General features: G+C 40.1%; 1 protein-coding gene across 1 annotated transcript in view; it reads left to right on the plus strand.

The window, feature by feature from the left end:
* Window positions 1–361: 361 nt before the first annotated feature.
* Window positions 362–12,564, plus strand: part of AMMECR1 (AMMECR nuclear protein 1) — a 30,705-nt gene continuing 18,502 nt past the window's right edge. The window contains exon 1 of the mRNA XM_042876479.1: window positions 362–396. Within this exon, the coding sequence (XP_042732413.1) occupies window positions 377–396 (20 nt within the window). The 5' untranslated portion in view covers window positions 362–376. The remainder of the gene's footprint in view (window positions 397–12,564) is intronic.

A 12,564-nucleotide genomic window follows, 5' to 3' on the forward strand; every position in this document is an offset into this window, starting at 1 on the left:
GATGGCATCAGTCTTTTTGTTGTGTGTTCTACTTAACGTTCAATGTGACAACTGAGTGCCCTCATACTTTCAGCCTTCCTTTCATAGACGTGGCTGGTAAAGAAACAAAAACAAAGAGGGAAGCTTGGGATGAGAAGCATAAGACTGAAGGAAATGAAACTTACAACCCAGCTTTCTTGTAATTGACTTTGGATATAAATTTTAGATGTGGCTTTTGGCTCCCAGCAGCACCATCTACTGTGTTGTTTTTGTCAGCAATTTCAGGAGTCTCTGTTGGTGGTGTTGCCATATTACCTGCCTTCTCTCCATGAGAAATGTTGGTCTATTGCTCCTTTTGAACACAGGAAAGCTAAGTAATCACCCGCAAGACTACAGTATGGCAATCTCATTTAAAAGGTAAAATAGAAAACAAAATTGATTGTGTTAAAATAGATGTTGGCCTTATTTAGTTAAGATTAGAGGCAAGTGTTTGCACAGGCAGGGTAGCTCCCCTCTCTGTTCAGCTGAGCTTACCATTCTGTTTAATCTGTTTGTTTTGACTAATCATAGTCTCTTTCAATCTGCCCTGTATCTGCCCGCACAACCCAGTGCTCACTTCACAAAGGCTTTGCTATCAGGCAGCGTTGCTATGGCTGTAGATAGGCATTCTGCTGACCCAGGCAAAGCACACCTGTGTACCTGTCTGTCATTTTGGGCTTGGGAAGTGGAGAAGGTGCAAGGGTGTTGTGTATGTGTTTGATGCTTCTGCTGTGACCTTTACTGTTCACAGAAATCGGACTGAATTAATTCCTGCCAATAGCATTTCGTGTAATGTTCCAGAGCACAGTGTTGTTTCTGGGCTGCCTGCTGATAATACTTCTCAGGCTGTCTTATCATGTGGCTTTGAGTAGACTACTTCTCAAAGTCAGCTCTTTTATTATACTGCTACTCTGTGTATGTAAGCCATCAGTGAGACCTGGTAATTGTGAGGTGAAGCTTACGCTTTCAGAGTTAAACTGTGGAGCAGCATATAGCCTGAACTCAGCAGCCTTTTGCTATTCTGGTATGTTCAACATTACCTGCAAAGCCAGGAAGCATCATATTGTTTCTGTTGCTTCCTTTTCATTTGTTTCTGTGAAACGCAGCTGTGCAACAGGGAAGTCAGATGGCAGTGATACTGGAATTTCTAGCATTTGGTTGCCTCTGAGTTTCCAGGGCATCTTAATGAGGCAGGGAGTTCAGAGTGTGCTGCTGCTTGTATCCCTCACTGAGTGAGTGTGTGCAAGTCTGCAGTTAGGAGTGATTTCAGAACATCTGAAATTCCAGGGGAAATAGGAAGTGAAATACCAAACTGATACTTAAAACTTGGGGTCGCTGATCATTTTTCTCTTAGTCCAAGGTCAGGTGTTTGATTGTAATGAAAGTTCAAGGATACTGAACAAGTTTCAGGACTGCTCCTCTGCTAATCTGTGCTGTGAACTTCACTGAAAGTTTGGTAATTGGTAATGTTCAATTGGTAATTGGACATGGGCATCTTCCAGGGATCAATGTAAGGTAGAGACTATTCTTCGTGTAGAATAGCAGAGAAAGTAAGTTAAGCTTGAGGATTTCTCATCATACTGTACCAATCTCCAGTCCCTAAAAGTCCTCAGTGAAAGAGGAGCATCTGAGCCAAAGCACTGTTTGAAAGAGACTTAAAAATAGTAGGCTCTATACCCATGGAATGTTACTGCTCCGAAGGAAAGGAGGACTGTCTGCTTCAGAGAGGCTGGCTTACACCTGTGGAAATGGCAGGCCAAATCAGGGCAGTACGTGAACTGTTTTTTTTATTAGATTGGTTTTGCAACCATCTGCCATCACGACTCGGAGATAAAGTGCGAGGCCAAAAGGTATGGCATCTTTAAGACATTACGTATGGCCACAGGATTTGTGAGCTGATTCAACTACCAATAGTTGAGATTATCCTGTTTTATTGGCTGTTCTTTACTCTTGAGTAGATTTTAGGTCTGTTGTTTCTATGTACTGGTCTGCACGGTGCTTTATTTACCTTTTGTACAAATGATTTGCAAAGGTAGCTGTAATTTTCTTTCCCTTACAAGCTTAAATGGGTTTTGCCTTACGGTCCCCAGTGGTTATCAAAACTAGGCCGTGTGCTGTTTCTTCCCTCTTTCCCCACATACACAAACTAAAATACAGGAAATGGGAGAGAAATTATATTACAAATGAGTGCATTCACGTTAAAATCAGTAATGAGAGAAGTAAGGAAAGTATTTTTTGTCAACAATAGTTGAACATTATTTTTGTTAGAGTATGGATCCCTTGAGTTTCTGAAATTTGTGGCTTAAGAACAATTTAATCAGGTTGTTCTAGTGTGAGGTAGGATGTATACAGAGATAATATCTTCTATTTGGCTGATGCAGTTGCAGAAATTAGATAGGCTTTTAATTCACGTCTTTCTGTAAGTAAGCTGTTACAAAATCCTTTTTAGTAATTAACAAACTTTTTCTTAGAAGGGAAGTTAATTCAGTAGAAGCCTCTTCAGGTTTTCTTTGTTATATTTTTACTTTCCCTTTAAATTACATTTGTGTTCCCTTCTGGTTATCTTTGAAGTTAAAACTTTGTACATGAAATGCTAACATAGGAGTAAAGGGCTGCCAGAGGTGGTCTGGACATTCATAGTGTTAGTGAAGGTAAGGTGTACTGTGTTAACATTCGTGTTTTTTCAATATATTTATAGAAAAATTGCAGCTGATTTAATAGAATTGTCTTAAATTCTTAAGTTGGAACCAGACCAAAGTATATTGAGAGTGTTCAGCAGTAAAGTTTGCTTTATGAATTACTGTTTTGTACATTTAATACAGTGGGATTGATCTCCAAAGGTATTACTAACAGTCTTAGACTATTATTACTCAAAATGCTTAATAAAGTGCATAGTTTTAATATGATCTGTTGCTTCTGATAATGTGTGAAATGAAAGGTGGTGTATTGACATCTTAATTTTTAAATGATAACTGATTGACCCTACTGAAATTGAGCAGCATTGTAATAAAACATTATACAGACTCACGTTTGCCTGTCATAAATGTAGACATTAGGTTCTGCTGAAACCTGGAGCTGATGATATTTCTAAATCTCATTTTAGACAATAAAAACTTGCTTTGAACTATTGTAGCCATGAATTTTGCAAATACCACTTCAATTTGGGTAAATCTTTGGACGTGTCATAGTGGAATATAATTGTTTAGTAATAAAATGGATTATTTTGTAAACTCACAGTACCAGAAACTCTAAGTGAAGTATACAGATCTGAATTTATTGAGCTAGGCTTAGTTATTCTCTGAGAGTCGGTTCGGTAAGCAGGTCTGTAATGATTTTGTGCATACGGTGCCAGGTCGTTATTTCAGGAACTGTTGCTTATCAGAACTGCCTCCTGCCTTTTCTCAAAATGACAAAGCTAAATTGTATACTGGCTCTAGGCAGTCAGGGAAAAATCCCTTTTGCTTTAATGATGGATTAAATGTTTCTCCGTATTTCATTATGAAATGAAAATGAAATAATGTTACTGTGCAGATAGAAGAAGCACGCTTTAGTAAATATGTTTCTTGCATGTTTGTATGTGTGGGGATATAATAACTGCCTTTTTTTTTTCTTCTTCATTTATTTAAAGGGGGGGGGGAATGGAACAGTGACAACACTTACAGTGTCAGTAAGTGTTAATGTAATTACTGGTCTATTATTCCTGAGAAAACCTTGCTAGACCTGTGTGCTTAATGGTATGTGATAGGCTGTTTCCTTAGTAACACTTCCTGAAAGAAAGCAAGGCAAAGACTGTAAATGAGAGGACAGGAAAGGAAGTGTGTAAAGATGCCTTATCAAAGCTTTTTAAATCAAAGGAGAGCTATCAAATATTGGCAACAAATTTGCTGGGAAAATGGAACTAGAGAAGATGAATTCTTGGGTCAGGGAGGTGTGTTACTGCATTTGGTGGGACGAACTTATTCTGTGAGGTGACCGTGTTACGAAAGGTAATTGGGGATCTAGGAAGAATGGAATTGTGGAATTAAAAATGATCAGTACAGAGTCACTGAGTACGGCTGGGAGGCATTCTGCTGAGCCTGTCCTCATTGCCAGGTCTCAACCTTAGAATTCGGTGTAACTAAGAAAACTCTCTGCAAGTAAAATACTTATTTCCTCATCATATTGAAGGGGGGGGGGGGGGGGGAAAAAAAAAAAAAAACAACTGCAGGCAAAGAGAACATGCATTAAAACCCAAGGATTCCAGGAATATGGTTCTTACAAAATGCCCTGCATTGGTTGACATAATTTGTAGTATCCTGAAAAAATCAGATATTCCTGAAATTGGACTGAATGTCGATGAGTAATTGGGGATATCCCACGATTACTCAGACTTTCCAGATGGGTTTCAGGGAGGAGCCACGTCATTCGTGACTGGGCTTTCCCACGACACTCTTGTTTTTCTTGTACTTCCCACACAGTCTCCTATTTTTATGTGAACAAATGGTTACTCCCTGGGAGCTCAAAGGCGCTGGTCCAGGTGGGTTGGCACACTAGTTAGGTTGAATGTCAGGTTTTTATTTCACTTTATTACTTGACATAAATAATTGGGCAGAAGGGTGTAGCTAGGGAAATGGGAAGCTCTGGTTTTCTTAGCAAAGCTTTAAATTTCATTGCCAGAACTCTGTTCTTCCATTAGTGATACGGATAGTCATTGGTACTCCAAGGGCTTTTTTGGTTAGCTTTTTTGTCTTGTTGTATGACAACTCTGAGAGGGAATGTTTTTCAAATTGTTTCCTTAAAATAATCTGCTAGAATGAAAATTGTTTTCAGTTCAGAGTTTCAGTGACTTCTTAGTTTCTTAAGCACTACAGAGAGGTGTCAGGGTAGGAGCCAGTGCTGAGCAGCACCAGGTGAAATTGTGTTGACACAGGAGAGAAGCGTAGATGGAAGGTATCTCACAGCAGTTATGTTTTAAAGGAAGATTTTGCATATATGGAAAGTTGTAGCTAGGGCAGAATAGGAGTTGGTATGAAGTTACCTGCTGCTGGGCAGGCTTCTCTCTCTGGCTGTTCTCAGCTCAGCAGGAAATGTTTATTTTCAATACTGAGTAGGGGACATTTCCTGCAGCTTTATTACTAAGGGGGGGGGAAAGCCCCAAACCAAACAACAAAAAAAAACACCTTCCCAGTGCACATACGGGGCAGTGCTACACATGAGAGGAATATTCACATAGATTGTGCCTCACTTCCTATGATGCTGGAAACTGAGGTGCAGCAGTGGTGTATTTGATGCTGAGGTAGTGGAAATAAATATAGTTTTATTCTGCTCAAGAAGCTGCATTACGTGAAATCTGCTGTTTTAGTAGATGTTATCAGGGATTAAATGAGGCTAAAGGAAAAAGAAATGTCTCATACACGTATGAGCTGTTAAAATCTTTAAACTCTCTAGCTTTGTGTGGGAAGGACTGTGGGAAAGGAGTCTCGATTAAAGTTCTCAGTCTGTCAGCACCTCCTCCATTTAGGAGTTTTCTGATGCTTCCTTCTGAGACTGTACAACGAAGCCACAGCACGAACTGGGTGTGGGAGACTAGGCTCCGAGAGCCCTCATTATCTCTGTGTACTTTAACACAAAAATGTTGAAGATCTTAAAATGTAACTTGCTATTTTCATAGTCCAGAGTAATGAGAATTAAAATGCGCTTGTCAGCTGTAGCAGGATTTTATGGTGTTTTCAGTCAGTGCCAACAGATACTTGTTTCTAAAACTCATTCCAGTTGACACCAGGAACAGGGAAGCTATACCTCGTGTCCTTTACAGAGCAGTACAGTTGAGAAGGTAGAAAAGCCCTTGGAAGAAGTAGAGCAGCCCATCTGCCTGTGGTTGGACGTGAGCAGAGGTGTACAATGCTGAAGAATGTCTGAAGACTCATAAGCCTCAGAGCACCTCTGGCTGTGGTTCTCCAGAAGCCTCATAACCCTCAGCTGCCCATGCTTTCTGCTTCTATCATTTACATATTTGTGGGAATGCAGTCTCTTAAAAATAGGGGTAGTCTCGCTTGACTTTCATAATTGACAAGTGACTGAAGTTTTACTATTCTTTTGATGCATTAAAATAGGAGGGATTATATATGTACCTGAGAAGAACAGCTTTTTCCTAACCTAATTTTAAAATAAAATACTGGAGACAAGAAGAGTTGAGATTAGTCTCATCTCTTTGAACTCTGGATGCCATTTTCAACTGTACTCTGTAAAAGTGAAAGATAGCAACCTGTACTCTCTTTTATATATAAAACACTCCATCACAGACTTCTGCTTTTGTGTGAGTTTTCGAAACTTCTTAAAAATATGAGTTTTTATAGATACCCACTGACAGTAGCTTTCTGACCATAGTGGAAAACGGGTTTTTTGACCCTTGGTACCAGTTTGCAGTCTGCAAGATCCCTCAGCTTACACTCAGGTTTGTTGTTCCACTGCAGTTACGGTATTTTTTTCTTACTGCATATTACTTGTAACGAAGGGCCAATAGTCATGCAAGCAGTCTCTCCATCTGTACAAGTACATATATAAATAACTCCCATGATAACTTGGGGAACTTACACAGATGTTAAGGAGTGCACTGATGAGCCTGAGCACAGCTCTTGGGGAATTCCCCATCTGTCATAAGTTGTAAGCAGCCTCACTGAAATAGGCCTTTGTGCAAATGGCAATTACTGGGGTGTCCTGTAAGCCGTTGTTTCAAAAGAAGGCGCTGGAAACCTTTATCACCAAGACAGTGTGATTTTTGTTATAGTAAAGTGTTATGCCGCCTTATTTTTTAATGAGTTTTGAGTTGATTTCATGTGGTTTGGATGCAGAAGGGAAGAAAAGCTGTTGGTTTTCAGAGCAGTACAACTTTTTGCTGCTTCCTGCTCAAGTAGTTCTAATGGCTTACACTTCTGTAACGCCATGAACTGTTACAAGCTGTCTGCAACATACAGTTCATTTGGAAGCTCACACCCCTGCCTACCTGCTAGTAGCTGTTCTGGTATTTCATTCCACAGCAGAGGCCAGGTTAGACATACATTCACAGTGGTACATTCAAGTGGCAAGCATCAGCTCAGGAGACTAGTCTTTTTTATAAGAAAATTTGCTGAAATTAATGATTTATAATGAGAATATATCTAGTGTTTGATGAAAACGTCAGCAATTCCTTTTCTTCAAACATTGGTTTGTATTCTGCTCAACTGAAGTGTCAGTATAAAGCCAAGAAAAGTTTAAAGCCAAAATGGATTGACTCAATTGTAAGCATGCTGGAAGAGGCTTGAGTGATTGCATTTGAGAAGGAGACTGAAAAACAGCCATGTGTATGCATGGCTATTTTTAATAGCTTTGAGTCTTGTGGAAGACAATGAAGAGCTTTTTCTGTTACTTCTAGGCTGTTTTTTTCTAGACATTAATACCCTACAGGTATACAGGTAGCGTGTTTGTTCTGCCTGAAGAGAGTGTGTTTATATTTATGAATGTGTAGAAGGGAGAGGGAAAATGTGATTTTAAAGTAACTGGAAGGTCACTGCAACCTCAGCCCTCTGACAGTATCTCTGCTTTTCAGCAGAATTATTTTTACACATTCTGTCAAGGAATCGTTTTGTTTCTGTTCCCAGAAGCTTCTACACAATTTGCAAACTAGTTAGATGGCCCTTTCTCATCTCTGCTGAGGATGCATTCTGCAGTTTGCTCACTTAGCTAGAGAGGCTTTATTTCCTTTGACCTAGACTGCTAATCCCTCATTGCAAAGTGCGGCAGCTGTGCTTTGTCTGTGGAGGTCTCTGCACCACATGCAGCCTCGTTTGTTTGAGCAACCCCCTCTTTGTGTTCAGCTCTTTCAGTTACTAAAAGGGTGACTTTCTGTTTTCTTGCTCCATGAACTTGATAGGGTTTTTCTTTTGAAGCCTACAATAGGTAAGTATTTTCAGAAATGCTGGTTTACAAGAGCTGTTATGTACAGTTTCACAAAACTGTTTGAGTCAAATATTCCTGCCATTCAGAGGTGAACCGTTTCGGAGCTGCCTTCTATAGAAGGTGATGAAAACTAGTTCCATTTAAACGTTAAATACTTTAGATATCTAGAATTGTAGCTCTGATGGATGTAATTAAAAATAAACCAGTTTTGTGCCCATGTTGTATCCTCATTCAGCACTGGATGATCAAACTTCAGTTGCTCTTGGGATAATTTGCTCAGTTAAACATTTTTAAATATATATGTAGCAGTCTAAGATGTTCAAGTAGTTTAAAGCTAAGTTAATTTGAGAACTAAACAGAATTATTTGCTCTTTTAGGCTTTTACTGCGGTGAATGGCAGAACTCCCATTGCCTTCAAAGGGAGAAGAATTTGGCTTGTTCGTTTAAGAGGACATTATGTGAAATATTTAATTAGCAAGCACAAATTTGACATTTCAATTAATTTCATAGTCAAATAAATTCATGTTTATACTTTGAGTTCTAATGATCTTTTATTCTTCAGCTGAACAGAATTTTCAAATGCATGTAATGCTGCCAAGCTAAATGCATTCCTTCACCACTTATGTTACCATTTGTGAGGTTGCAGACGTTAGTCTGTTAGTTAGTCCCGCCTAACCTGAACCTTTTGTCTGTTCTTTGTTTCTGAACTTTCCATTGCATTCTAGCATTTTTTTCTGCTCAAAATCTGGTTTTGAGTGGGAAACACATGGAGAGCAACAGCTGGCTAACTTGGAATTGATTGTAACATTTAGCTGAGCTTGCAAAGACTGTTGCTTTGGTATCTTGACCTTGGGTAGTGATCTGTGATTGCCCCATCCAGTTACTTCTATAAGCTGAATGTGTTGGCATTGAGGGTACCTCCTGAAGTCAAAAGAACTGTGGCAGAAAACGAGAGGGAGTACGGGGATGAAATAGTGAACTGATGTCATGAGAGACAGAAGTGGTGGATTTCCTAAAAGAGAAAGAGAAGGTGTCATACCAACAGCTTCCTTGTGTGGTAGGAGAAGGGAAGGAAACATGCAGACATCAAAGCCTCCAGATGTGTAGAGTGGGTGTATGTATCTAGAGCTTACTCTGTTTTTGAATTGGTGTGTAGAGGTATTGAGCAATCATAACTTAGTCTGCAAGGCACTGGGAAACAAATGTTGACAACCTTTGTTTGTTGCCTTTAATAACAAAGTAAGTTTTGTTCTAATGCAACAATTCTTATGCGGGAGTGTCTAGAAATCAAAATGCTTTCTTCTGTGCCTATGCATTCCTGTGAAATAAGGAGTGGCTATTTCTTTCCCTGAGGTCTTACTACACATGCTGCACCACAAGGGATCCATCTTGTGCCTGTCTTTTTTTTACTATATTTGTAAAAACACTGAGAATCAGATGCCAGAAGCTCATACATTAACCTTTACACAGAACAGCACTCACGTTTGCATCTCCTTGTTGGTGCAGTGTGTACTCACAGTACGCACAAGAGATTGCACTTGGGTTAGAGCAGGCAGAAAAGTACAACAAAAAAGCAGCTGGTTTAAACATAATGCAGGCTGTGAAGAGAGGTATCGATGAACAGCATATCTTAGGGAATGTGCCAGGTGCTGTTCAGCTCTCTGTGTTATGAGTGGTCATAGTCCTGTCTCTAAGGTTGTGTGGACCCTCAGGAAGCAGACTATGTTCATCTCTATCTTCATAGTTCAGAATGTTTTATTATCTTCATTTTTTTCTGTGAAATGTTTAGAGTGAAACCTCATGTGAATATGATGTTTTTCTTCTCAATTCAACTACTACATATTCTAATTTCTACATATTCTATTTTGCTTTCCTTATTCTTAACCTGATGATAGGTAATTCCCTGATTTCCCAATCAATTTCCCAGGTGATTCCCTGTAGTTTCAAACTATTGACCATAGAACATAGTTCCTATATTTGTAATAAGCAAGATCAGAATTGAGACTGTTAAATTCCATCCGCAACATCAACTGAGTTGAATCATATAGGCAGCTTTAAATAAAAAAGCAGCTAAGAGTGTAGTCTGTAGTATTTCCAGTGACAGCAGCTGTATTGAGAATATTGAGTACTCTTTTGTTGCAGGCTTTCAAGTGTATGATAAGAATAAACTTTTTTTTAAGCAAGTCATGGGAAATTGAATGTTCAACTGATATTCCACATGTTTAGGTATCATTGCATTGCTGAATTTAGGAACATATATTTTTTCCATATCTGCTGAAGAGAATGCTTTTGACAATGCACAAAGAACTGCAAATGTTTCTATTTTCTACTTATTTAAAACTATACTTGGGCACTTCTGTGGAGGTGAGCACTGAGCACTGTTCCATGAGTTGATGACGTGCAGGTTGAGTTTAGCAGTAAAGCGGCCCAAAAGATTTTGACTTGAGTATCTGCTTTGGGGTGAAGAGGTCAGTACTGAAAAACCTGTTGAAGATGTGAAGAATTGCAGGTGTAACTTAAGGATTTGAGTGGTCACTGTTATTCGAGCTTAAGAGTTCTGTATCTAATTGAAGAGTTCACTCTTCTTAATTATCTAAACTTTGCCATCTGCTGGAGAGCTCGTTAGTGACACTGTAAGTTAGTCCAGTTGGAACTCAGTTTTGGCTTGTCTTTTATTTCATATGTTCACCAAGCAAAAGCCTGCACACCAGACCTTGGTCAGTTTTGCTGTGCAATTTTTTAATGAACATCTGGAGCGACAATGGTAAGCTTACTGTGTTATGTTGTGGGATTACTTTAAGTGCTGTAGATTAGCTTTTGATGTGTATCAAAACAGGGCATCTCCGTGGCAAGTGACATCTTTCAGCTTCCTCAATGTTGGCATAGCTATGACACGCAGGCATTCTTAAATTGCATGGTCCTCATTTATCCCAGCATGATAAAGGTGGTGGGAGGGGTGAAAGAGAGTAAGAGAAAAGTCAGAAAAGAAGCTGCCACTTATGAAGAAATTATGTATGCAGCTGCTTTACCTTATGTGTGACTGCAGCCAGAAAATGCTGTCAATTGCAAAACAATTCAGAATACAAGCAACTGTTTTGTATGGATTTTCTAGCTCACTCTGTTCAGTTCTAGACGTATGGAGTGCATTCGACATACCAGTTCTAGCTTCTCTTGCTGGACTTAGGCAAATGCAAAATAATTGCACACTTCGTGTTATAATTTACTACAAAGTGTGCTTCTCTGCAACTTGCCTGATCTGGTATGCAGAGAGCTGGAATTTAGTATTTCATTTGTGAATGTGTACTTGCAACTTGCTAGTGAAGCTCTGCATCTTTTAAGTTAGGTTAATTTAAGAAAAACGTAGATTTTCAGTGTAATAGGCTGTTCTACAGTAATGCAGAATGACTCCCCCACTCTCTGTGGGATTAAAGCAGTATGAGAAAAATGGAGTTCTAACATCCTTGTTCTTTCTTCACGTACAAGGAGAAAATTAATTCCTTTAGAACCACTAAAGCAGTGTAGAGATCTTTGGCTTCAGGAAGAAGTAAGAATGTTGAAGCCATAGAAACTTGACTCTTACAAATGTAATCAGGAAACTGCAGCGTTACTGGTTGTGAGATCCTGCACAGAGAGTGGCAGTCAGTGGCTCAGTGTTTGGATAGAAAGATCAGTGATGGGTGGTGTCCCTCTGGGGTTGGTGCTGGGACTGATACTCTTCAGTATCTTCACCAGTGGCATTAACAGTGGGATCAAGTGCATTGATAGCAAGTTTGTGGTGGCACCATGCTGAGTGGTGCAGTTGACACATGTAGAGGGTGGGGTGCCATCAGACAATTTGTGCAGTGGGCCCAGGAGAACCTCATGAGGTTCAGCAAATCCGAGTGTAAGGTCTGCACCTGGGTTGTGGCGACCCCTCCTGTCAGTACAAGCTGGCGGATGTAAGGATAGAGCACAGCCTTGCCAAAAAGGACTTGGGGGTACTGGTGGATGGCAGGCTGGACAGTGTGAGCCATCAGTGTGCCCTCAGACCAGAGAGCCAACCATACCCTTGAGATATCCTTTGTTTGTTATTCTGTACGTGTTGTGAGATTGAGACAGTGCGTGTACCATGAGTCAAGATAGCCAGAATTAGAAATCGAGATTAAAATAAAGATGTGCCTGGAAATCATAGGTATCTGTAGAAATATTCTGTGAATAACGTCTTGGTGGTTTCAGCAGTTGGAAGGAAGTGAACTACAGCACTTGTTGGGGGAAAAAACAAGATTCTCAAAGTGTTATCAGCTACACCACAACGGTTTGCTTTTTAGTTGTGGGTGGGTGGCACAGCACACGTGTGTGTGCACAAGGATATGCAGATGACTCGGAACATAGCTGGCAGCTGATATGTCAGAAGGTCATGCAGCCATCCAGAGGGAACTCAACAGGCTGGAGAAAAGGACTCTTGTAGTTCAGTAAGTGCAGAGTTCCTCCCCTCAGGAGGAACAGCACAAGCACCAGAACTTGCTGGGGGCACCCAGCTGGGAAGCAGTCTGGCAGCAGGAGAGGATACGGTGCACACCAAACAAGAGCCAGCAATGTCTCCTTGCTGCAAAGAAGGCCAATGGTATCCTGGGTGCATTAGGCAAAGTACTG

Source organism: Lagopus leucura, unplaced genomic scaffold (genome assembly GCF_019238085.1).
Source record: "Lagopus leucura isolate 7727_CA_CO unplaced genomic scaffold, USGS_WTPT01 Super-Scaffold_100016, whole genome shotgun sequence".
NCBI lineage: Eukaryota > Metazoa > Chordata > Aves > Galliformes > Phasianidae > Lagopus > Lagopus leucura.